General features: G+C 43.6%; 1 protein-coding gene across 1 annotated transcript in view; it reads right to left on the reverse strand.

Moving 5' to 3' along the window:
- npas3 (neuronal PAS domain protein 3) overlaps window positions 1–19,871 on the reverse strand; it is a gene marked incomplete at both ends in the record, with an annotated part of 345,031 nt that extends 325,160 nt beyond the window's left edge. The window contains one exon of the mRNA XM_083998776.1: window positions 19,648–19,871. Coding sequence (XP_083854902.1) covers window positions 19,648–19,871 — 224 coding nt within the window. The remainder of the gene's footprint in view (window positions 1–19,647) is intronic.
- Window positions 19,872–26,784: the final 6,913 nt, after the last annotated feature.

Genomic DNA, 26,784 nt, shown 5'->3' on the forward strand with positions numbered 1-26,784 from the left:
TCTCTGATCAGCATGACGTCCAGTCTTCTCCCAAATGTCACCATGTTCTCTCAGCAGGTCGCCGCTCACACACACACTCATACGCACGCACACACACACACACATGCACACACACACACACACACACAAGTTGGTCTTGTCGTTTCAGACAGGACGACACCAGAAACGCTGTGAAATCAATCAACTAAAACACAACAAACGCACCAGGGGAATTAATGGGATTGATTATGGTGTGATCAGTTATAGCCTATAATATTATTGATTATGAGGCGTAGAACAAGATTTTGTCAAATGGTTGTTTCTGTAAGAGGAACACACAGTCCTGGAATAATCAAATATCTTACCAAGAATATTTGTCTTATTTTTAGTCAAAATGTCATTTCTAGTGAAAGCAAATCTCTTTCTACTTAAAATAAGACTCATCACATTAAAAAGCAGCTTGTTTTTAGACACTTTTTACTTCTTTCAAGCAGATTTTCAATTGAAATAATCTGATAGTGGAGCAAGTTTTTCTTCCTTATTACAAGCACAAAAAACTTGCTTTCACTGGCAGATTTTTCTACTTATTTCAAGTGAAAATGTGTTTGAAACAAGTGAAAATGATCTAAAAACAAGTTAATTTTTAGATGATGAGTCTTAAATTAGTTTTGACTAGAAATGAGACATTTTGACAAGAAAAGGGACAAATATTCTTGGAATGATTTTGAGTTTTTACAGTGTAGTAGGAACCTGCCTTGGGACTATATACGGCTGAAATTTAGCAGTTGTGCTAAGTCCGGTGCATTTACACTGACGCTTAACGCATCAATGTTGATGAATGCACTGCAAAAACTCAAAATCTTTCCAAGAATATTTGTCCCTTTTCTTGTCAAAATGTCTCATTTCTAGTCAAAACTAATCTCTTTCCACTTAAAATAAGACTCAGCACCTAAAAATTAACTTGTTTTTAGATCATTTTCACTTGTTTCAAACACATTTTCACTTGAAATAAGTAGAAAAATCTGACAGTGAAAGCAGTTTTTTTGTGCTTGTAATAAGGAAGAAAAACTTGCTCCACTATCAGATTATTTCAATTGAAAATCTGCTTGAAAGAAGGAAAAAGTGTCTAAAAACAACCTGCTTTTTAATGTGATGAGTCTTATTTTAAGTAGAATGAGATTTGTTTTTACTAGAAATGACAATTTGACTAAAAATAAGACAAATATTCTTGGTAGGATTTTGAGTTTTTGCAGTGTAGCCTACTTTCAGCGGCGTATGAATCCGTCTTTGTGAGTGTTTTGCAGCAGGATTTTTATCTATATTCAGGTATTTTCTCTGGCTGAGGTGTCACTCCCCCTCTCCTCCTCCTCTCCTCCCCCCTTCCTCCTCCTCCTCTCCTCCCCCTCCTCCTCTTCCTCTCTGTCTACCAGAGAATAATCAATAGTCATTTCACCCCCGGGTCTCCTTCCTGCCTACAGGGGCAAAACAGGTGACCACACCGGGGGCAAAGAGGAGACAAGAGGAGGTAATGAGAGGAGATGAGACCGAGGAGGAGGAGGAGGAGGAGGAGGAGGAAGAGTGATGGCTGTTTCATATGACCACACACACACACACACACACACACACAAACACACATACACACATACACAGCAATAAACATAAGGTCGCTATCAAACCCAGTGGGCGAGCGAGTACTATGGTGAATTTGGCGAATGTGATAGAGAGAGAAACAAGGAGAGCAGCAGATTATCATCATGAAACAACACCTGTCCTCCTCACAACTGGACACACACACACACACGAAACAAACACACACACACACACAAATTAATTTCAAAATAATTCCTCGTGGGGTTGAAGCCACAATGTGAGCAGCTGGCTGATCTACATGTCACAGCACCTGGTGTCGGGCTTTTATTTTGAAGGTTCATCTGCTGAGCTTTTATCAGTTTGTTCAGTCTGTGTTCAATTTGTCCATAAAAACTATGACAAATAAAGTTTGACAATATTTAAAAACAAAATGTCAGCCTATAATTTACTTCTCTTTTCCGCAGCTTCTTGTTTTTCTTCACTGAACCTGAACGTTAAGCTGAGACACTACAGGTGAATGGGGTAAAAAATTAAACTAACAGATATCACCACAAAACTTCCCAAGTTTATCACTCACATTAAGACAAATATTTTTTGTATTACAAGTTTTGTCACATTTTATGTTTAAATATGCAAATTAGGCAATATCTTATGAAATATGCACTAATTTGCATACATTTCCAGAACAGAAATCTGAACAACGGATAAAGCTACTTTCATAATTCTTGTTTTATTTTGTTCACACATTAGAGTCAGAAGTTTTTACAGAGGAGGATTGTGGATATCTCTTTCTATCACTCTGTAAACGAGAAAATACTGTCAGTCACCAGCCCTAAAAAAAATCTAATTCCGTCATGTTTTTAGGAATAAAACGTTGTATAAATGAGGCTGTGAATGATATATCAACAATCCCCTCTGGAAAATCCTTCAGAATATAGAAAGGGATCAAAGTGGAAGGTTTGGTGTCTGTAAGCTCAGAATCTGAGGAAAAACTCATTCTGAGAAAACAGCCTTTAAAGACTTGGACTGTAAAATTACATAGATTGTTAATGTAAATCTTTAAACTTTTACGATTGGTTGTTGTAGATACGGAGGAAACGACAAACAGGAAGTAGGAAAACCGACAGCACCTGAACTACACATTCTTCTAGTACAAACTGATGGAAAATTTAAAAAAAATAAAACTTTTTTTTTTCTTTCTACTGGATCAAAACCAGGAAGTAAAAAATGAAATCTGAGGTTTTAAATCAGGAAGTTCAACATCAAACATCAACTGTGACCTGCACTCGTCCTCTTCATCCCTCCATCCATCCATCACTATTCATACTAGAGAGAGAGAGAGAATGAGTCAGGAAGAAAAGAGTGAATTTAATGACAGAGAGAAGAGAAAGAGAGAAAGAAGAGAAGAGACTGTAACAAAAGAATGAGACACGACACAAAGAGAGAAGATGAAGAAAGAGAAGGAGAATAATACAAAAGTGGGAAAGAAGTAATAAAGCAGAGGATAACGTGTGTGTGTGTGTGTGTGTGTGTGTGTGTGTGTGTGTGTGTGTGTGTGTGTGTGTGTGTGTGTGTGTGTGTGTGTTTTACCAATTTAAGGTGTAGTATAATTGAAGTGTGTGTTTTCAAGGACAGGTAGATATTGGTCCTGAGGTGGGAAGTTGTCGAGTCAGCAAGACCGAGCTGATTACATCCTCTTTCTGAGAGAGGAGGAGGAGGAGGAGGAGGAGGAGGAGAGGAGAGGAGGAGGAGGAGGAGGGGAGGGGAGGGGAGGGGAGAGGAGAGGAGGGGAGGAGAGGAGGGGAGGGGAGGGGAGGGGAGGAGAGGAGAGGGAGGAGAGGAGAGGAGAGGAGAGGAGAGGAGAGGAGAGGAGAGGAGAGGAGAGGAGGGGAGGGGAGGGGAGGGGAGGGGAGAGGAGGGGAGGAGGGGAGGGGAGGGGAGGGGAGGAGAGGAGAGGGAGGAGAGGAGAGGAGAGGAGAGGAGAGGAGGGGAGGGGAGGGGAGGGGAGGGGAGAGGAGAGGAGGGGAGGAGAGGAGGGGAGGGGAGGAGAGGGAGGAGAGGAGAGGAGAGGAGAGGAGAGGAGAGGAGGAGGAGGAGGAGAGGAGAAGGAGGAGGAGAGAGGGAGGAGGAGGAGGAGAGAGGAGAGGAGGAGGAGGAGGAGGAGAGAGGGAAAGAGAGATATAAGAGAAGGAGAAGAGGAGGAAAGGTAGAGGAGGAGTGAAGGAGAGAGGTGGCGAGAGAGAAGGGAGGAGGAGAGAGAGAGAAAGAGGAGGAGGAGTAAAGGAGAGAGAGAGGAGGATAAAAAGAGGAGAGGAAAAGACAGAAGAGAGAGGAGGAGAGATGGAGGAGGCAGAGAAAGGAGAGATGGGGAGGAAGAAAGAAAGGAGGAGAAGGTGGGGAGTCGTCCAGTTTGACCCTGGAGACCCAGAACAAACTCTCCCGTCGCCATGCTGACCAGAGAACGAGTGACTTGAAGAAAGAGAGAAAACTCCTCTCCTCCTTCTCTTCCTCCTCCTCCCTCCATCATTTACATTTTCATACATCTCTCCCTCTGATATTTCCCAGGTTGTTATCTCCGTGGTAACAAGACGTTTTCTATGCATTTACTTTTTCTACCAAAAGAAGAAAAAGAAAAAGAAGAAAAGAATAAAAAAACAAACGGACAAACATGTAAATTCAGTTTGAAATGAAAAAGCAATTTCCTCTCTGATCACCGTGGTTACCTACATCTGATCACCGTGGTTACCGACGCGACGTCCACCACAAGACAAAACCAATCTGCACAAATCACTACAACTACACTCTTCTTTTTCCTGTTTCTGTTTGTTCTTCTCCTTTTTCTGTTTCTCTTCTTCCATTTCTTCTGTTTCTCCTCCTCCTCCTCCTCCTCCTCCTCCTCTTTCTCCTCCTCCTCCTCTCTTCTCCTCTCCTCCTCCTCCTCCTCCCCTCCTCTCTTCTCCTCCTCCTCTCTTCTCCTCCTCCTCCTCCTCCTCCTCCTCCTCCTCTCTTCTCCTCCTCCGGCTGTTTCAGCCTCTCGAGCCGTTTCCTAACAACACGTCAGGATCTGGCTCGGGGATCGAACGCGCCACCGCCACCACCAGAACCACTGCGCCACCAGGACGCTGCCAAAACCTCACAGCAGCCTCATCAGAGCGGGAACGGGGCAATGGGGCATTTTATTGTGTTATTTTGCCCCTGGGGAGGAGGAGGAGGAGGAGGAGGAGGAGGAGGAGGAGGAGGAGGAGGAGGAGGAGGAGGAGGAGGAGGAGGAGGAGGAGGAGAGAGGAGGAGTTTGGAGACAAAGCCAACACTTTGTGCTTTGTGGTTCTGCTGTTGTTTCTGAGAGTTGGCCAATTCTCTGTTTCTCTCTCAGCAGCAGAGATGAAGTCAGGTGGCTGCGTTCAGCCCAGTAAACACATCATCATCACCCAAACTGAAAACTAGCATTTAAAAAAAAACTGTGTATTAATGTAAAACTGTACAAAAAAACGTTTTAAACTGTTGCTGTGTGATTTTTTTTTCTGTGTAAAGGTCAAAGGTCTTTGATAGGTAGCTGCTTCTCACACTATATTATTAAACCTGACTTAAAGCAGAAGTAAGCGATCCGGTCGTTTTGGCTAATGCTGCGTTCCAGGCAGGCTTTTGAAACCGTAAATTACAGCTTCAAATCACAACTTACGACTTTGTAGCGTTTCAGGCAACCCACTCGTGTTTTTCCGACCTGTTTTACCTGTGAAAGTCACTATAACGGCCACTCGTAACTTCTGACCCGTGAAGTCGTACCAGATCGAACTGGTACGACTTCACAGGTCGGAAAAACACGAGTTACGGGCTGCCTTGAACGCACCATAACAGTCCTCGTCCCTATGTCACCACATTCAGGCGCATCCCTTGGCTGCACACACAGAGAGGACCGCCCCTTTATGCCGTTCTCTCTCCTCATTGGATAAAGGTTGTAGGATACAAGGAAAGTTTTCTCCTGGGCTCAGAGCAGAGCAGAGTGACTGACAGACCCGTGTTTCAGACCAAACACTCTATAGAAGTGATTACTGTGGGAAGATACAACTATTTAAGACTTATATTAACACAAACATTCACCTTACTTCTGCTTTAACTACAAACAGTAACACACCGGAGCTAAAGATGTACAACAGATAAACTACAGAGACAAACCTGCACCTGCAGAACTTTACAGATGTAGAAAAATTAACGTTTCATTAATTCTCCAGAGCTGAGCTGCCAACTGTTATTGATACGCATTGGCAGCACATTGGATGTGTTGTTATTTCTCTTTAATAATCATTAATATGCAGATTAGTTTGGTACAAATGTGAAATTAAAAGATAAAAATGATGAAAATATTTTAATTTTTCATGAATTAATTCTTATTAAACTGGATTTTCTGATGTTGCTGCAGATGTTTCCAGACGTTTATGTTCATTTTACATTATTTTTACGTCATGTATCCATCTCCTCCTCCTCCTCCTCCGTCATATCATTCCTCTACTTCCTCTCTGTTTTAATCCCCCTCTCCCTCTCCCTCTCCCTCTCTTGTCCAGTCGTCCTCTCCATCATCTCTCCATCATCTCCCTCTCCAGCGCCGGTGTAGTGTACTGATAGTGGAAGCACTTGTGCAGTCGGCTATGAAGTCTGTCCTCCTCCCCCTCTCTCTCTCTCCATCTCTCTCCCCCTCCCTCCCTACCCCTCTTTCTCTCCCCCCCTCTACCTGGAAATTAATTTGCTCTCCTCCAGATGCCTATCGGTGCTGAAATGCCCCCAGAAATAGATCCACAAACAGCAGCTCAGCCAAAACGCCGTCGCTGCTGCCTGACAGCTTTTAGCAGGAATACACACTCTCTCTGTCGCACACACACACACACACACACACACACACACACACACACACACACACACACACACACACACACACACACACACACACACACAGAGAGAGAGAGGGAGAGAGGGAGAGAGGGAGGAGGGGAAGCAGATGGATGGATGGAGGCAGAGAGTAAATGGGCGAGAGAAAGAGAAGGAGGAGGAGGAGAAGATGAAGATTCCTGGAGGAGGACGACGAGGAATTTTCTCTCTTTCTGGGATCATGTGACATCATCATGAGCCCCACTGGGTCGTCATGGTGACGGGAGAGTTTGTTCTGGGTGTCAGTGGTCAAACTGTGTGACCATCTTCATCTTCCTCCTCCTCCTCTTCATCCTCCTCCTCTTCTCCGAGCATCAACAGATGATCTACACCGCAAAAACTCAAAATCTTTCCAAGAATATTTGTCGTATTTCTTGTCAAAAATGTCTCATTTCTAGTCAAAACTAATCTCTTTCCTCTTAAAATAAGACTCATCACATAAAAATAACTTGTTTTTAGATCATTTTCACTTGTTTCAAACAAATTTTCACTTGAAATAAGTAGAAAAATCTGTAATAAGAAAGAAAAACTTGCTCCACTATCAGATTCTTCTACTTATTTCAAGTGGAAATCTGCTTGAAAGAAGTAGAAAAGTGTCTAAAAACAAGCTGCTTTTTACGCGTTGAGTCTTATTTTGAGTAGAATGAGATTTGTTTTGACTAGAAATAAGACAAATATTCTTGGTAAGATATTTTAGTTTTTGCAGTGCAGGAGCTGCTGCTGCTCTGTGAAGACTCTCTCTCTATACTTTGTGGTGCGTTCAAGGACACATCTGGGATTTTGATAAGTGGTTTGATGAAATGATCCTGTGAAGACGCCCAGCAGGGTTTGTTGTTGTTGTTGTTGTCGTCTGGTTGTTATTAACGCAGCTGACTCAGTGTTTTTCTCTTCAACGCCGCTAAAACACCAGAATGTGGAAACGATCTGAACAGTTTCTGAACCTCAAAAACAGAAAACAGAAGCCGGTTTTGCTCTTCTGGTGGAATCGTATGTTTATGTTTTGTGATAATGTCCATTGTTAAAGGGATAGTTCAACATTTTGGCCCATTGCCATTATCCCTATAGTCATAGCAGTAGGTTCGTTACCTTTAATTGTCGGTGCAAGCTATTTTTAGAACGGCGGAGCAGAGCCGTGAGCTGCTCAGAGCTACGCTACGGAGGCTCATTATGGGATTTCTTGGTTTCCCTCATCAAACTCATCAAATACACAATCCAACAACTCCACAACGCTCTGGTGGACAAGTTGTGACCTGCACATTCCAGGGGCGTCTCTAGGATTTTTTTTGACACATCCAGGGCTTAGCCCGGAAGAGTGACACATGCAATATATGCGCGCGCAGAGCGCGCGCCGAAATTTTTAGGCATAGAGACATTCTCCATCATTGGTGAAAAAGGTGAAAACGATGCAATCCACAGATCATCAAATGAATGACCCATTTTGAATTTAGTTCTATGTACTGACATTAGCTAGCTACGTAACAACACATTGTGTTTCCATTTAACACATTAGCAGCTACAGTAAAAGAGGCAGGCTGTGCGGGATCCCTGTCTGCTAACTAGCTGCTATCATGCATGAAAAAGAAAATAAACAAGATGGTTCGATGTTATAGCACATTAACTTCAGCAACTTTCCCCTCTAGAAGAAGCCCAAACTTAGTTATTTCTAGGTACACAATTCTCACACCCTACAATTGCATTTACAGATGCCAATAATTACAGATTGCTTTTTTTCTCATGTAATAACCAGAGCAATATCAACTAGCTGCTAGCTAGCTAACGTTAGCTACTACCCTCTTGTAGTTCCAGCTGCAACACTCTTTTCGAAATTATACATTTTTACATAATTTCTATTCCCATTACATTTTTGATTGCTGACCACCTTTGGGGGAAAACATGGAAATCTTTTTTGTGGCATCTTGATACACTTTAGCTGCTACTAGCTACCAAAAGACAGCTGCAGCTTGCTGTTGTCAAACCTGCCTGCTGTCAGGTATTTGCAAGGGGGCAGTTGTGGGTCTGAGAAGTGAAGCTCACTTCCGCGTTCAAAAAACTGCAATCCCCTCGGCTTCCTCTGGGGGCTGTCAGAAGGGAGCATTCCCCATAGACCCCCATGTTAAAATCGCCGATTTTACATCCTCAATAAACATGTTAAAAGCCTGGTGTCAGAACGTTTTTTTTTCTCAATCAATAGTTTCTACCCCCGCACACACTCTGAGGGGGGTGAATTTTTTTTTAACTCTACCGTTTTACTGTTATTAGGTTAAAACTCTGGCCAATTAGGGCGCGGAAACGTTGAGAGACAGGTCCGACCAGCTCCGTGGACAGCTGCTTCGAGGCCAGTGGGCGGGTTCTCGGCCGGCCAATCCAACATGGCGCTGTCCAGGCCGCCATATTTGAGTCACAAAAACGACTCCCCAAAACCAATGGGTGACGTCACGGACGCTACGTCCATTCTTTTTACAGTCTATGGGTATTTGTTGTCAAGTTAAATGCGCCGCTGTTTTGGGTGAATGACGTCAAGTGCGACCTGGAGGTGTTAACCACTTGTGTGCCAAAGCCAAAGTAGTGGCTTTTTAAAAATATAATTAATTGTTACTCGAACCTGTCCAAAAACACTGTTTTATCGAAACATCAACATAAGATAACCGTAGTTTGAGGATGTGATCTTAAAAATTAAAAAAAAAAATTTTTTTTTTTTTTTTGAAAATTAATATTCGGGGCTAATTAAAAAACATCCGGGGCTTTAGCCCCGAATGTTTTAGCGTAGGGACGCCACTGGCACATTCACCACGCTATGAGATAATAACACAACGTTACCAGACAGAGTTGTTTTAGAGGGAAATACAGAGACTGTTGATGAAAAACTGTCCCTGAAGGCAACGTGCATCAGCTGTTTTGCATGAATTTAAAAGGAGAGAATTTAAAAGGTCCTTAAATTCATATAGAAAAAATTAAGGTAATTTATTGATGTGAAAAATAAGAAATTTACTCTTACTCTTACTTAAAGTAAATTCAAAAGCATGTACTTTTGGATACTTAAGTATCTTTAAAAGCGAGTACTTTTTTACTCTTACTCAAGTACATGTCGGCTGAGCTACTTTTACTTGTAACGGAGTACATTTTGACCAGTAGTATTAATAAGTTTATTTGAAAACAGGGACGGTGCACATTAATAACATCACTGTAAATGCACCAGAATTAGCCAAGAGGCTATTTTTCATCTAGACAGAAGTCACCCTAAAAACAGTATTTGTACTCTTACTCAAGTACTGGGGTCGAGTACTCTGTCCACCTCTGTGATTCCACTTCAGTGAAATACGTATTTATGAAAACAATGTTTGATTTTTGCTAATAAAAAGCCAAATAAGTTACATACTGGGGCTTTAAGTGATATAATAATGCAAACAGTGTAGCAGGGACTGAAGTGAGGTGTGATGTGATGTGGCCGCGGTGCAGCTGGTCATGAAGACAATGACACTGCAGAACAAAACAAGAAACTGGTGATTTCATTTTTAATATTATTATTATTATTATTATTGTTATGACTCATATCTTAATGATTATTGATCGTCCTTGTTGAGTCAGTAGAGAGAGAGAGAGACAGTCTGTGGTTCAAGGACACGTGTCGACAGCCGACGGCCTCGGCTCTGGAAAGCTGCCCCATTTTCTTTTTTTTATAATTGTGATGCACAGACAGGAAAACACACACAGACAGACACACACTCTGTCTGTTCAGTGTGTGTGTTGTGCAACATCTCTCCAGCCACACAAACAGACACAAGCAGGTAGTTTGATGATAAGCTGATAAAATAAAATCCACCGGTCGGGGGCCTGAACCCAGATCTGAACCCAGGAACCTGTCGGGACGACCCAGTTTATTCCTGTCACACACACACAGACACACACACACACACACACACACACACACACACACACACACACACACACACACACACACACACACACACACACACACACACACACACACATACACACAACTGTGACGTCTGTGTGTGTGTATATGTGTGTGTGTGTGTGTGTGTCCATCCTTGACACCTCAGGGAAGATTTCAAATTAAAACATCCAAACTTTTTTCACTCGACTAAAAACTGCTTCACCTCTGAATTACCAGGATGTGGACGACGTGCACTGACTCACACACTACACACACACACACACACACCACACTACAAACACACACACATTTTTATCTTATATCACTGGCTCATTGTTACACTGCAAAAACTCAAAATCTTTCCAAGAATATTTGTCTTATTTCTTGTCAAAATGTCTCATTTCTAGTCAAAACTCATCTTTTTCCACTTAAAATAAGACTCATCACCTAAAAATTAACTTGTTTTTAGATCATTTTCACATTTTCACTTGAAATAATTGCTCCACTATCAGATTATTTCAAGTGAAAATCTGCTTGAAAGAAGTAAAAAGTGTCTAAAAACAAGCTGCTTTTTATGTGATGAGTCTTATTTTAAGTAGAAAGAGATTTGTTTTTGACAAATATTCTTGGTAAGATATTGAGTTTTTGCAGTGTACATGTTTCTCTCAGGTTGTCAAACTAGAAAAAACTCAGATCTCAGCTGGATGCCGGCTTTTATCATCTGCAGCAGCTGTTAGAATAAAATAAAATACAATAAAATAAAATAAAATACAATAATAAAACCTGTGAACTTCCTCTGAGGGCCATTCAGCCAGGCCGAGGTGGCTCAGAGCTTCCTGCCTCGGCCGCTCGCCACAAATTACATAAAAAGGATTTTTTTTTTTTAAACGGGTGAGAAGTGAGAAGTGAAAAGCTGGACGTCAGACAGTGAAGTGTAATTTCAGCTCCATACATTTGACCTCCGACCTCCACCTCCACCTCGCTCTGTAACAGCACACGTATGCAAATAGCCGTCTGTTAATCTGCTGCTCGGCTCTGACCGACACACCGACCTGCTCATCATCATACACACACACACACACGTCGCTCAATTCACTTCAGCTCAATGATCCACATATATATAGATATAGATATGTATATACGTATATAACTGGAAACAGCACCAGTTCAACATCTACACTGATACAACCTCGACAACGTCACGGTTTGTTTCAGAGCTGCAGATAAATCCGAGATCAAAAACGCTGCAGCTGCTACGTTCTGTTTCTGTGACTCATCTCTAAACACAACACAACATTCATATTAAAAGTAGAAGCAGAAGTCTCAGGCAGCAGACACAACAACAGCAACACATTAGAGCAACAATAGAAACCTGGTTAGGTGAAAAGAAAACACAGTTTGAATAAAAACAGAATCAATAACGTCTTTGATTCCTCATCAACAGCAGAAAGAAAAACATCCAGAGAGAAGAGAAGAGAAGAGAAGAGAAGAGAAGAGACATCAGGACCGACACGTCTGATTCTCCACATGTTTGTCTGGTACAAGATGCAACAAAATAAAAATGAAAAACACTATTATTTTATTTTATTTTATTTCAGCAAAAAACTAATTTAAAAATGTGTTTTTTCATATGAAGCAGCAACAAACTGTCACATCAGCTCCTGTGTGAGTGAATGTGAGTTAATAGTAAATCTGACTGTGACTGCGTTTGTGTTTTCAGTTTCATTAACGTCTCAGTCGGGGATCAATCGATCAATACGGTCGACTCACTCGACATTGATTATTAGTTATCAAAGGAAAACTGATCACTGATATTCATTTGCAGTAGAAACTCTTTTCTCCATGACCTTCCCTTATCCGTTATTTATTCATTTATTTTCTTCACTGTAAAGGGACTTATATAAATGAATGTTATTATTATTATTAAAAAAGAACATTTTGGTGTCAGCCTGCAGAACAACAGACCTGGGATCAGACTGAATACAGTTCAGTGAGTGTTAGTTTTCTGAACACGGTGGAAAATATGTGATAAAATTAAATCTTTATACATTTTTGCAGAGTAACACAGTAACACAAACTCCAACAGGTCGGTTGTCGATGAATACGGGCATAGTGCGATACAATCTGGCAATTTAATCTGATGCACGCTTTAGGGCACCATGCAATACAACTTGGTACCCATGCACTCCTGCACTTTAGCACTTGTCACTTTAACCCAGCACTTTTGCACCTTGCACTTTATCTCTCAGAAACTCTTTTGGTGTTGTAAAAATGTCAATTTTTTATTTCGTTATAGTCGTTTTGTTGTTAATAGGACCACAATGGAAATAAGCCTTTGGGCTTTATTGTGTTTTTAATCCTTTTGAACACTTGTTATATTGTTCAATAAAGTTTTCAATCAATCAATCAATCAATCAATGTCCTTTTTGTCTGTATTATTATGTCGTTTATAATGTGTTTTTCTGTCACTGTACTGTTTTTATGTTTTGGAACTCCAGATGGAAATTAGCATTGCTGCTATAATCTGGCACATTTACATCTTTTTATATGTTCATTAATGTGCACTGTCCCACCCAATAAACAAATGAAGTTAAGTAATAAAAAACAGCCAATGATACGGATCGATACTGGATCGATCCACCTCTGGTCTGAGTCACATGTTTGACTGTTGGAACTTTTTCTTTGAGCTGCAGAAACGACATGAAAACTAACGCAGCTTCAGTCAGAGTCTGTGTAGCATCGAGGATGACCTCTGACCTCTGATTGGTCGACAGTTATCAATAACATAACTTCTTGCAGACTGACTACACCATGAATCAACAGCGTTAAAAACCTATAGACATGTTGAAACAGACGTTTTCACTGTTTCAGTGGCTTGCAAAAAAGAAAAAAGCAGCAGAGGAGTCGACTGCCATCCCATCATGCTCGGCTCGGGCAACAACAGTGTAGCAGCGACTGGATTCACAGACTGATGATGGGTTTAAAATTCAATCTGGTCACGTCTGGAGACAGAAACAAGTGGAAACACGTCAGCGAGAGAAGAAGAAGAAGAAGAAATAAAACACAGTGAAGTCGCTTTTTCATCACTGCACCACCGAGAAACACGACATCGCCACGGCGACAGCATCACAACAGGAAGAGCAGGAGGAGAGGAGAAGAACAGAGAGAGGAGAGTGTTAGCTTCGTTGTAATGTGACTGTGTCGTCTCTAACCATAAACCATGTTAATACACCACTATAATAATATAATAATAATGATATATACAGGAGAGGACAGGTGCTGTAGTAGAATAGAAGTGGAGTCGACCAATGACGTACAGCAACAGCAACAAATAAAAGACAGAAACTAAAATAAAATAAAGTTCATTGTAAAAAGGAATCAGCCAAATTAAAAAACACAGAGGAGCTGAAACTAAACACTGACCACATCATCTCCACATCAACAGGAGAAACTGTCAGCGTCACCCACAGAATAGAACAGAATAGAAACACTGTTGCATGTGTTTGCTTGTCAACCCTAAATCAACAAGTGTAAAGGAAGCAGATGCCTCAACATCATTCCACCAGGTCATATACAATAGAATACAACATAAAAGAATAGAAAATAATGGATTTAAATAGAATAGAATAGAAAGCAGGTAACTGACTTAAAGCAAAGTCTGATGATATAAAGTCATGACAGTGTGTGTTTTCCAGTGTTTCCACCACCGCACTGGTTAAGATGAATGATTGAAGCCAAAACACTTAAAGGTTGAACAGAACCAACCAATCAATCAATCAATTTATAAATCAATCAATCAATCAACCAACAGATCGACTAATCCATAGCTAACTCAACAGGTGCAGGCTGTATCGGTATGACAGGTTGTGTACAGGTGCAATAACACAGTAGAAATACAGCAGCTGGAAATGTAAAAACACACAGAGAGAGACAGAGGATCAGCTTTCTGTCTGACAAACCTGATGAGACCTGACAGGATGGAACAGAATAGAATAGAATAGAAACACTGTTGCATGTGTTTGCTTGTCAACCTTAATCAACAAGTGTAAAAGAAGCAGATGCCTCAACATCATTCCACCAGGTCATATACAATAGAACAGAACAGAATAGAATACAACAGAATAGAATAGAAAAGGATGGACTTGAATAGAATATAATAGAATAGAATAGAATAGAATCGCTGCTTGTCATCCTTCAATCAACAAGTGTAGAGGAAGCAGCTGCCTCAGAGCATCATTCCTCCACACATCCAATAGAAGAGAAGGAGATAAAACATCATGGTTATAGAGCTGCAGGTTGACACACACACACACACACACACACACACACAGTTGTTCATATTTCCACCTTAATTCCACCTTAATAATGAGAGCCAGTGAAGCAGCTCTGAGGTCAGTCTGGGTCGGCTCACTGTGACCTGCTCAGGTAAACCACATACACACACACACACACACACACACACACACACACACACACACACAGTAGTACAGCAGTAGTAGTGGTTTGCCATCGTTGGATGCACATGTTTTCCTCGACACATACACACACACACCTTTTGCTCGCTGCTATATGGAGCCACACACTGCATATGGGCTTTCCAAAAACCTGCACGCGCACCCCCGTGCACGTGCAAGGTGCAAACACACATATACACGCGCTTGTTGCACAAACAAACCAGGGTAGGCTAATATAAATCTAAATCCAAGCCGCCGCTCCGGTTCTCTGTGAACAGACTGAACAGTTGGAGCCGAGCGACCTGTTACCCTGCAGCCTGCACACACACACACACACACACAGGCGTGCACGCACCCACGCGGGCACGCCACGCACGCCTCGACACTTCAACAAAATAAAAAATAATAAAAAAAATAAAAAACGCGAAGCAGCGCGAAACCGGTGCAGCCGCCGGTTCGCTCCAAAGCTGCAGCTGTAAACACACAGAGGAGGAGGAGTGTGTGTGAGAGTGTGTGTGTGCATGTGTGTGTGTATAAGAGAGTGTGTAAGTGTGAGAGTGTGTGTGCATGTGTGTAGGTGTGTGTGTGTAGGTGTGTGTATGTGTGTGTGCGGGAGCAGCGATCCCAGCCCCGTTACCGTTCTCTCCGTGTCGGGTCCTGGATGCTCGGCTTGGTGGGCGCCATCTTCATCTTCCTGCAACAATTATTATGGGATTTCTGACTTTCTCTTCTTCTCCTTCTCCTCCTCCGCGTCGCGTCGCGTCGCGTCGCTTCGCTCGGCTTTACGTGCACGCGGCGGCGGCGGAGCGGCGGTGGCGGTGCGCTGCGCCCTGACAGCAATGCGTCATGGTCGGTGTGTTAAGACAAAGCCATGTCCGTGTGTGTGTGTATATATGCGTGTGTATGTGTTTTCAGCGTGCGTTGCGTGCGTGCCGTGCGTGCGTTGTGTCTCTCTTCTCTTCTCTTCCTCCGCCGCCGCTGCTGCTGCTGCCGCCGCTCAGCGGAGAGGAGACGACGGGCGGTGGAGAAGGAGCTGCAGCTGCAGCAGCGGCAGCAGCTGCTCAGGCATGCCGAGCGGAGTGAGGGGAAACCCGGGTAGACCTGCTGTCAGGTCCCGCTGCCTCTCCGCTGCTCCACATGCAACAACAACCAGCTCCTTTTTTTTGGCCACTACAGAGGAATTTCCTGCATGCACGCGCTCCGGAGGAAGGAGAAGAGGAAGAAGGAGAAGAGGAGGAAGAGGAGGAAGAGAAAAAAGGCGTCAGATCGTTACATTCCCTCCTCCGCCGCTGCAGCAGCAGCAGCGTCTAGATCCGCGGTTCGATCCCCGCGACGGAGCGTCGCTCAGCGGGCAGAGACACGGAGGCTTCCCGGCTGCAGGGAGACACACACACACAGACACACACACACACAGACACACACACATCTCCGCTGTTTGCTCCAGCAGCCCCGGCAGCAACAACGCCACTCAGTTGCAGTTGGAGTCAGTTTGTGTATATGTGTGTATGTGTGTCTATGTGTGTTTTTATTCTTTATTTAATTCTCCATCTCCTTTTTAACCATCAATGCAAAAATAACAAAAATATAAAAAACACAACACAAACACCCTCTTCTTCCTCCTCCTCCTCTTCCTCCCCAGTGTACCGTGCGCAGGGGGTGCTGGGTGATTTATTTGGATGGTTGCCCTGTAAATCAGATCTACCCCCCCCCCCCCCCTCCTCTCCTCCTTCAGTGTCATAATAAACACATCACAGCAAATGTCTCACTTCACATTCACACAACTTTTCTCAGCTGCTGCTCATGTTGCTGCTGCTGCTCATGTTGCTGCTGTTGCTGCTGCTGCTGTTGTTGTTGTTGCTTCCTGTGTCTTCCCAGATGTTAGTTTGCATCTGTATGAGCTCAAGCTTTTTTAGAAAATACAATGTGAATGAACACAAACTGGTCTCCACATATCAACTACTATATGTTTTTTCCTCCCAGATATCAGAGCAGTGGAATCTCCTCAGGGCTTCATGTCAGTGACGGCTCATTATCCTCCAACACAAACCTCTTTCTTTCTATTCTATTCTTTATTTTTCCATTTAAATTCCTTCCTTTTTTCTCTTAAATGTATAATTCATTGTAACCTAATGGCTGCTGCTGTGTGATTAACCCCCCGGCTGCTGCTGCTGCTGCTGCTGCTGCTGCTGCTAGAAGCTCTGTCTCTCTCTCTCTACACCAATGACCTGTCAAGGTCAAAGGCATGCTGGGTATTCTCCACACAAACACGGGGTTACAGGCGGAAAATAAAGAGCGGGGAGGGAAAACCTTGACCCCCCTCCCTCCCTCCCTCTACGCCTCCTCATATACAGCCGATGATCGTCGTCGTTGTGAGCCGAGCCGAGCCGACACACACGCAGACACACACACACACACACACGTGCTGAGGAGGCGGCGGCAGCTTCAGGTGCAGCCGGAGAAAATATGACATTCCCAAAGTGTGAGTGAAGTGAGGTTTGTTTCCCGACGCCTCGTCTTGGATGGTTATTCATCCTGGAATAACAGCAGCAGCTGAAAGGTCACAGGTTTGACCCCAAATCTAAAATCTTACCAAGAATATTTGTCTTATTTCTAGTCAAAATGTCATTTCTAGTCAAAACAAATCTCATTCTACTTAAAATAAGACTCATCACATTAAAAAGCAGCTTGTTTTTAGACACTTTTTCCTCCTTTCGAGCATATTTTCACTTAAAATAATCTGATAGTGGAGCAAGTTTTTCTTTCTTATTACAACTTGCTTTCACTGGCAGATTTTTCTACCTATTTCAAGTGAAAATGTGTTTCATCACCTAAAAATGAACTTGATTTCAGATCATTTTCACTGGTTTCAGTCTTATTTTAAGTGGAGAGAGATCAGTTTTGACTAGAAATGAGACATTTTGACAAGAAATAAGACAAATATTCCTTGGAAAGATTGTGTGCTGCACCACGCCACCCAGGACTGTTGCACTCCTGGAGGTTTTTGTGTTTTTGTTTTGGGATAAAAACCAAATAAAGTTTATTGCAGACATCTCCAGCGGTGCTGTATAGGTCCGGGCTGAGCTGCTGCTGCTGCTCCGGCTCTACTCGGCTCTCCTCTGCTCTGCTCTGCTCTGCTCTGCTTACCGACAGCAGCCAAACGGAGGCGACGTGGATAATGGAGCGTAATGTATAAACATATTAGCTCCCAGCTGTTTGCTGGGGGAAACATCATGTATAGACAGAGAGGAGAGAGGAGGAGGAGGAGGAGGAGAAACAGAGGTGTGTGTGTGGACGATACACACCTCGGCCCGTTTTTATTTTATTCTGACAAACACGAGTCTGTTAAATCTCGACGTTGGAGACGAAGACGTTGAATGAATCGGAGACCAGAGAGATTCCTAAAAGTTGTTTTGGGGCGACGACACATAGCAGTTTAATCCTCAGCTCCCACGTATGGACACAAACATACAGTCCACTACCCACAATCCTCCCTGATGACGGGGTGTGTGTGTGTCTATGTGTGTGTGTGTGTGTGTGTGTGTGCCCAGAAGCCCTAGCTGTTTTAAATAACAATGCGGCCCTTCTTCTGCTGGTATTTGTTGCTTCAGAGGGCTGAGTCGCTCTGTGAGGCCCCGGCTGTGATTTACGTCCTGTTTTTTTTGCTCCCCATCGCTTTTACACAGAGTTTAGTTTTTCGGGGACTAATAAGTAAAAAAAGAAAGAAAGAAGAGTGTGTGATAGTGACCAAGGCGGCTGCAGATGGTTAGAAAAACCAGAGGAGAGGAGATCATTTAGATTCAGAGTGAAAAGAGAAGTAATAAGGAGGGATGGATGGATGGATGGAAACAGGTTGGAGGAGTGAAGGAGCGCCGGCTTCACTTTGCGTTCAGCTGGAAAACACTCAACACATTCCTCTGCTCCAAATAATCCAACCCTCCTCCGTTTTGTTTCCTGTCAATTAACCAAAGAGAGAGAGAGAGAAAAAAGAAGAAAAAAAACAATTTCTCTGGGTTTTTATTTCTTTTTTCTTTTCCACTGAATTCACCTGGACTCTGCTGTTTAATAGCTGAACCTCACTTCTTCTCTTTTTCCACTAAAACACCACCACACTCCTCATCCTCCGCCGCCTCACTTCATCCTTTTTTCCCCATCTTTGCTTCTCATGCACCTTTTTCCCCCCTCAAACACCCAGCTGCTATATATATTATACACTATATGTGTAAAACTCACTTTCAAACACTTGTATGTGGATTTTTTTTTTTATAAAAATAAACCATAGGTGTAAGATTTAATTCCCAACATCTCCAGATTTGGACGGACAAATAAAATTCATCAAAAGGAGAAAAATAAGGAAATTTCTGAGGAAGAAATGTCACATTTTAGTGACATTTATGATAAAACCAGCTCCATCCTGCAGGACGATGCTGCGTTCAGGGGCGATGGAGGACTTTTACAGCTCTGATGGTGCAAAAATCTGAAGCTCATCACAAATAATATTAATAATATAATAATAATAAATAAAAAGATAATATAAAATATAAATCAAAGAGTCCACTGAGGTAAAGATGCCCAACTGCAGCGGGAACAGGAGAAATGTCCCAGCAGGAAAGTGTTAGTTAGTGTGAAGGAATGTGACTCTGAATGTGATTCTTCCTCTGACAGCTTTTACAACAATATTTCACATTAATCTCATTTTTTTTTCTTTTCTTTTGTTTTGTTTTTGTGTGTTTTTTCCTCCAACACTTCCCAACACACACACATACATGCAGCTACAGGTCGTTTGGTTTGGTTCCGCTGCTCATCACGTACCTTTGCTGGTAGGCGCCGAGTCCCTGCACGCTCTGCCCGGTCCCGTTGGTGGCTCCGGGGACCGGGACCGGCACGCGACCCACCGGAGGTCCGGTCACCATCCCACCACCTCCTCCACCTCCTCCTATTCCTCCTATTCCTCCTCCTCCACCTCCACCTCCACCGCCTCCTCCGGCCGCCGAAGCCGTCACTTGGACGCTGAAATCCGGGAAGATCCTGATCATGATCTCCGCTGCTGCTCCGAAGTCTGGTTCCTAACAACCACCTCCTCCTGCTCCTCCTGCTGCTTCTCCTCCTCCTTCCCAACGGAGACTTGTAGCGCTCTGGTTCAGCTCTCTGTTGTTGTTTTTACTCTTCTTTTCCTTCTTTCCTTCTTCTTTTTCTTTCTTCTTTAACCTTCGGATGTAACTCTCAGGGAAATCCGGATCATGGTGCGCAAAACAAACAGTCACCAACCAACCAACCAATCAATCAATCACTCAATCAATGGATGGATCGATACACACACGAGCAGGAAAAGATGAGAAACCTTGGTTCTGTGTCTCCTTCTGGTCTCTATCCCTCAGTGATGATGATAATAAAACCCGTTGTGAAGCAGCAGCAGCAGCAGCTCCGGCTCATGGTCCCGGTCCCGCGGTCTCTCTCTTCTCTCTGCTCCGTCCCACTCAGCGATCACTGGGATCAATCAATGGGATCGATGGATCAATGGATCTACGAGGTGATTATTATTAGTATTATTTCTTCAGCAGTTGAAATCATCCGGCTGCTGCAGCTGTCTCGGTCTCCGTCTCCCCGGTGCGCCGCCGGCTCTCCTCCCGAGAAAGGCATCCCGTCCCCGGCTGTCCTCCGCGCTGTGTGCCGCTCTCTTCCTCCGGCTGCTGGATGACTGTCTACTCTCTCCCGATGTGTGTGTGTGTGTTTCTCTCTCTGTGTGTGTGTGTGGAGGAGAGTCAGTCAGTCAGTCAGTCAGTCGGTCATCCAGTCGGGGAGCGCGCGGCTCTCATCATCAGCAGCACGAGCTCGGCAGCAATGACATTGGTGTGATACAGTGATACAGCAGCAGCAGCGGCGGCGGCGGCAGCGCCAAAGTGTGTGTCGGTATGTCGGCGAGCGGCTGCGTGTGTGTGTGTGTATGTGTGTGTGTGTGCTGTCCTCTGTGCCCCACACACACACACAGAGAGAGAGAGAGAGAGAGAGAGAGAGAGAGGGAGAGAGAGAGGGAGGGAGAGAGAGCTTGACTGATAGCGCTGTTTGTTCAGATTGTGCAGAATAACGCAGCGGCTGGAGACGGGACTTTTATTCTAACAGACAGCGCAGATCATAATAATACAGAGTAAAAAAAAACATAGCTTACTCCTTTTACTATTAATAATAATAAGATTATGACATTATCTGTGCTTTACATCATTAAAACCCCGTATATGGTGAATTTATATATAAAAAAGAATCCAAAAACTTGGAAAGGAGGAAGATGGACACGGAACTAAACCATGAAACGACTTGACGCGGTGATAAGAAGAAGAAAAGAAGTCTGTCTCTGTCTATAAAGTCAGAAACTTCCGTCACAGACTCAACAAATCCACCTTAAGTGTCAGTTTTATGGCGATAAGAGGAAGAAGAAGGAGAAAGTGTCTGATTTATTTCGCTCAGGGACGGAGGAACGAGCCAAAAATAGTAAGAAAGAAAGAAAGAAAGAGACAGAAGTGTGTTTTCATCACCGTGTGTGTGTGAGAGAGAGATCGGAGAGCAGCTCCGCTCCTCGCGCGCTGCAGCTCCGTGTGTGATCAGACTCCAGAATAAAGTCACATTAACTCTCTCTCTCTCTGTCTCCTCCCCTTTCTCTCACCCTCCTCCCTCTCTCCACCATCCCCTTCCTCTCTCTCTCTCTCTCTCTCTCTCTCTCTCTCTCTCTCTCTCTCTCTCTCTCTCTCTCTCTCTCTCTCTGTCTCTTATCTCTAACTTGTCCATCCAGAGATTTTATTACAGTCCAATTATTATTATAATTACACATTAATAAATTAACAGTTTATTATAAGAAGTCGTTTTGATTCACTTCCTCACTGTTAGTGAGCTTTTAACCACATCTCATGGTCTTCTTTACACCGACAGTCCCTCCATTACTTCCTGTTCCTGTTCCAATAAACATATTGATCCCAAACTGGTAAATTATCATGTCGATAGATAGATAGATAGATAGATAGATAGATAGATAGATAGATAGATAGATAGATAGATAGATAGATAGATAGATAGATAGATAGATAGATGTAACGGAGGTCTAGTATATAGTATAGTCACAGTCCTGAGGTACCAGTAGGAGAAGTGACAGCGTGTGGCGGTTAGCGGTATTGATGTTTAAGCAGAAGTAAGCGATCCGGTGGTTTTGTCTAACTTCCTGTCAGCAGATGGAGTTAGCAGTCCTCGCCCTCGTCCCTACGTCACCACATTCACGTGCATCCCTTGGCTGCACACACAGAGAGGACCGCCCCTTTATGCTGTTCTCTCTCCTCATTGGATAAAGGTTGTAGGATACAAGGAAAGTTTTCTCCTGGGCTCAGAGCAGAGCAGAGTGACTGACAGACCCGTGTTTCAGACCAAACACTCTATAGAAGTGATTGCTGTCGGAAGATACAACTATTTAAGACTTATATTAACACAAACATTCACCTTACTTCTGCTTTAAACTCACTGACCCATAAAAGACGTGCTAACCCACTTGCCAAGAGGTCAATGACCGCTTGGCGAAATGATTAGCACGTCTTTTTTTTAATGGGAGAGTGTGTTTAACTTCAATACCGCTAACCACCACACGCTGTCACTTCTCCTCACTGGTACCTCGTGACTGTGTGGCTATACCCGCGGACCTCCGTTACCTATAGACATGTAGTATATCAATTCAAGGCAATGAGTATTGATCTTTTATTATAGGCTAGGCATAAACTGGAAATAAGAATTGAACACTTTTTAACACTAAAATATTTTTCTGACTCTGTCGGTCAGTTTGTCTCATTTAAGCAAAACTGACTAAATTAGATAAACAGACGGAGAAACCAGATCTATAATCATCCATGACCGTTCAAAAGAATGATAGTGGTATATACTAGCCTTCACCATATACTAATGTTAGCTAGCTAGCTACTGTTATGGAGACGGTAGCCTAGGCTGCGGTGTTACAGGTTCAGTCCCCGTTACGGATTTGCCGTAAATGTGTCAACCGAGGTCGGTGAAGCTGACGTAAAAGAAGAGGAAGTTAAAGAGTCCTGCTCTTAGCATTTAGCTTCTTCCTGTTGTCTTTGGCTTATGAGTGTTTTGTGTTTTATAGCCATTAGCCTCGAGCTCACGGCCTTTTCCCTAAACCACAACCCTGTTTATCGTTAACCATGGAGACCGTAGTCTAGGTTACAGCGTTCCACTGTGCGTTCACACCAAAAGTGACTTGAGCGACCACAGTGACCAGCTGCCATTCATTTTCCATGTACACTGATGACGATGAGCGACCAGCGCGACTGGCGGTGTGAGCGATGCGAGCAACAAAAGTAGACAGACGCTCAACTTTATGCAAATGAGCAGTGGCGCAACCGCAAGTGACGCGGTCTGAGCGACCACAGGCCATTTTGTCGCTTTTGGTGTGAACGCATAGCCTAGAAATCTAGACGCACCCTAGCGGCAGCAAAAATATTTTCTCCGTAGGTGGGTCTAGAAACGAGCCATAGGAACTTTTTGAGTCTCGAACACCGTTTGTGTTGACCAATCACAGCGCTCCATCTGTTTAGAGAGTCGTTGGGCGGCTTAACGCCATGACGCCATACATTTTAATTGGCTTGTCAGGCTAACGTCATCCTGCTCTTTGCTCTGATTGGTCGTAGCGCTACCCTATTGGTGCAGAGGCAGTTTGAAAGACAGCCTTCATCCCGCCCCCTGGATTGAGCCGATGTCTACCGGTCGTTGCCAGACTATACATTTTAATGATATAGTCTGGTTTGTCAGGCTAGTGAACGCACAGTTAGGTGTTTATTTGTTGCAACCGTGACAACCAAGGAGACGTATCTAGCCTATATGTTCTGTGACGTCAATGACCGTCTGTTACACCTGCATTTTCCAATGCGAAAAAAAAATACCGCACTTTCACCGCGGATTTACTTGAAAATAGAATTTTTCACAAAGTTTGGGCTACATCGTCTGATAGATGAGGTATTACACTAATTTTAAGACCCATAGTGGGATTTCTTTTCTGAATACCTTTATCGCTTTTTTATTTTATTTTATTTTTTTATTTCAGTATACTCAATTTACAGAACTTTGAACAGACTTGCGCTCACCGTCAGTTGTTTCCAGTTACGTAAACTCGATGACAGCGGCCTTTCATGTGCAACGCAAATCGGGCAGTGCCCCTATACCAGTGACGTGCGGTGAGGTTTGTAGTTGGGGAGGCACAGACTTTGAAAGTCAGATTTACAATCGTAATTCTAAGGCACTGACTTTGAAAGTCAGATTTACAATAGTAGGCTAATTCTAATAAAATAGCATGAATTCGGGTGAAAGGGTTTTCATCCCGCCAATGCAAGTCCACAAATGTAACAAAAATCAGCAGCTTCCTAATAATCCCACAACAAATCCACCTGCTGACTCCGCTCCGCTATCACACAACATCTTTCAGAACCACAGGTGTGGACAGCGGCGAGGAGGGAGAGACGCATAGGCTATCGCTTGCATGTTAAACTGCTCAAACGGGCGATCATGGGCTTTAAGAGATTTTGTACATAAACAACAACTTCCAGAAAATAGAAATAGACTGGTTCTCTTTAGCAGTGTTCGAATTGCAGTGATTTTCGGGGGAGCCCTGTTGTGCGCGAGCCGCGAGCGACAGCGTCAAGCCGGACAGGAAGTCAAACAAAAAAACCCTGAGAGAATCCGGTCAATTTTCAAAATAAAAACAATTTTCAAAATAAAACACCGAGATTGACAAATACGAAGGATCAGTATCCGTGCCTTTGTAGCATAGGCAAACAGAAATAAATATAAACAGTAGCATAAACACAGTGCTTTTCTCCCTCCGCGCCGCTGTCCACCCCAGTGGTTCTGAAAGACGTTGTGTGATAGCGGAGCGGAGAGTCCGCAGCTGGACATCACAGAACCACATACACAGACTCGAGTGGTGTGGTGTTCTTACCTTTACTTGTAAATGAAGTCCATTCGCCTTTCCTTCTGGACAAAGATCTTTGTGACCTCGTTGTAAAAGTCCTCCTTATCTTGTTTGAGTTTTACAAGTCTCTCTGTCTCAATTTAGCATATTGGACTGATTGTTTGTTTGTTAGCAACAGTAACTCGGGTATTTATATTGAACTTCAGGCTCACTATCGCCCCCAGCGGCGAGGCACCGACACTGCCTGCCTCAAGGCAGGCTTTTTCCTTGTGTATTTTTCTCCGATCAAAAGACTCAAACTAAACTTAAATATTACATACATACGTGAAATACATTACCAAACACTATAACAATGAAGATGTATAATAAAAATGTTTTCAAAGCAGGATATTGGAAACATACAGAGAAATGGCAACCAGCAGGCGCCAAGTGCACGAGCACAAGCCACTTAGTGAGGGATTGAGCTGTATGGGGTGAGGCACGTCGCTGCGCTGCCGCACCTCTCGTCTCTTAACTGTATTTGAACAGGAAATACAGGATTTCGGCGATTTTGACCACAGAAATGATCAAAACTGGTCGGAACCGCAATGAAAATGCATTCAAATCATAGGCCAGTGGAAAAATATTAATACTTATTTTATTATTTTATTTATTTTTTTCTTCTCATGATGGCAGGTGAGGCTCTGCCTCTCCTGCCTCCCCTGACTGCACGTCCTTGCCCTAAACCAGCTCTAATGAAGTTTGTCCAAGTGGAGCTGCCGTAGATGTCCAAGACAGAAATCGTGCAACCCCAGGAGGGGGAGGTCTGTACCCGGAACACGATCCGTTCCAGGACGCTTCTGCGGATGCGTACGCACATGCGCACTTCCCCCTTCTTTTAGTTTACGGCAGACACCGCAGATATGCATGACAACAGAGACGTTCTATGAGGAAAAGCACAAGCACGTCGCAACGAATTCCCCTCTGTTCTATTTCTGATTAAATTAAATGTAATGTGACCGATCAGTTAATTGTAAAACATTTATTTATTGATGTAAATGTGGTGATTTCTGCACATACAGACAGCAGCAAGTCAGCACTGCTCCTCTGACCAGCTCCTCCTGAAGCTTCACTTTTCATTTACACAAACTAATCAATGAGACCATAAATTAATCTGCTCCTTTCTCCACCGGCGTGACGACGTCTGGGTGACCGGTCGTCGATCACCTCAGCCGGCCGGCTGCTGCCTCTGAGATGAGCCGAGCAGCGAGCTAACGTTAGCTCCCGGTGGCTACTCCCAGCTCTGCTCCCAGGTAGCTCTGCACTTCTCCCAAAACCGGAGCAAACTTCCAAACAGACGTCAGTTGGATAAACTGACCACAGATTAGGACTCTAAACTGTGACTTTCTCGCATGAAAAAATATTTAAAATTAATAAAGTGACGTTTTAACAACGCTACGGCGACTTTTAGCTGCTCTACTGCTAGCTAGGCTATCAGTTAGCATAGCTTTGAAGCTAATGCCGTAAAACGGCGCATGCGCAGAAACGCTGGAACGGATCGTGTTCCGGGTACGGATCGGGCACTGACAGGGCCTCTGCTAATGCTAACGGAGGATAAACAACTCTTGAACAGCTCTTTATCTTCTTCCTGTTTGCTACGGTGACCTATGTGTTTTTTTGTTTTTTTTGGCTCCGCCCCCTGAGGACGCGTTTACTCTACAACAACAACATTCTGACATTTTCAGCACAGGGAATCGAACCCCCGACTCTCACAGCTCCGATATTTCATCCTCCTCCCCCTGTAGGGACCAGGAGCCCCCCCTTCCTCCTTCTCCTCCTCCTCCTCTAATAACCTCCAGTTGTGCTCCGTCCTCTGAAACAAAGCATCGCACTAATAAAACGTCCCAATTGAGCTGATTAAATACCAATAAAAACACACACAGCCCCCCCCCCCCCCCCCCCCCCCCCCCCCCGCCGCTGCCTGCACCATGCTAAATTGGATCGCAGCTCTAACC

Source organism: Trachurus trachurus (assembly GCF_905171665.1).
Source record: "Trachurus trachurus genome assembly, chromosome: 22".
Lineage (NCBI taxonomy): Eukaryota > Metazoa > Chordata > Actinopteri > Carangiformes > Carangidae > Trachurus > Trachurus trachurus.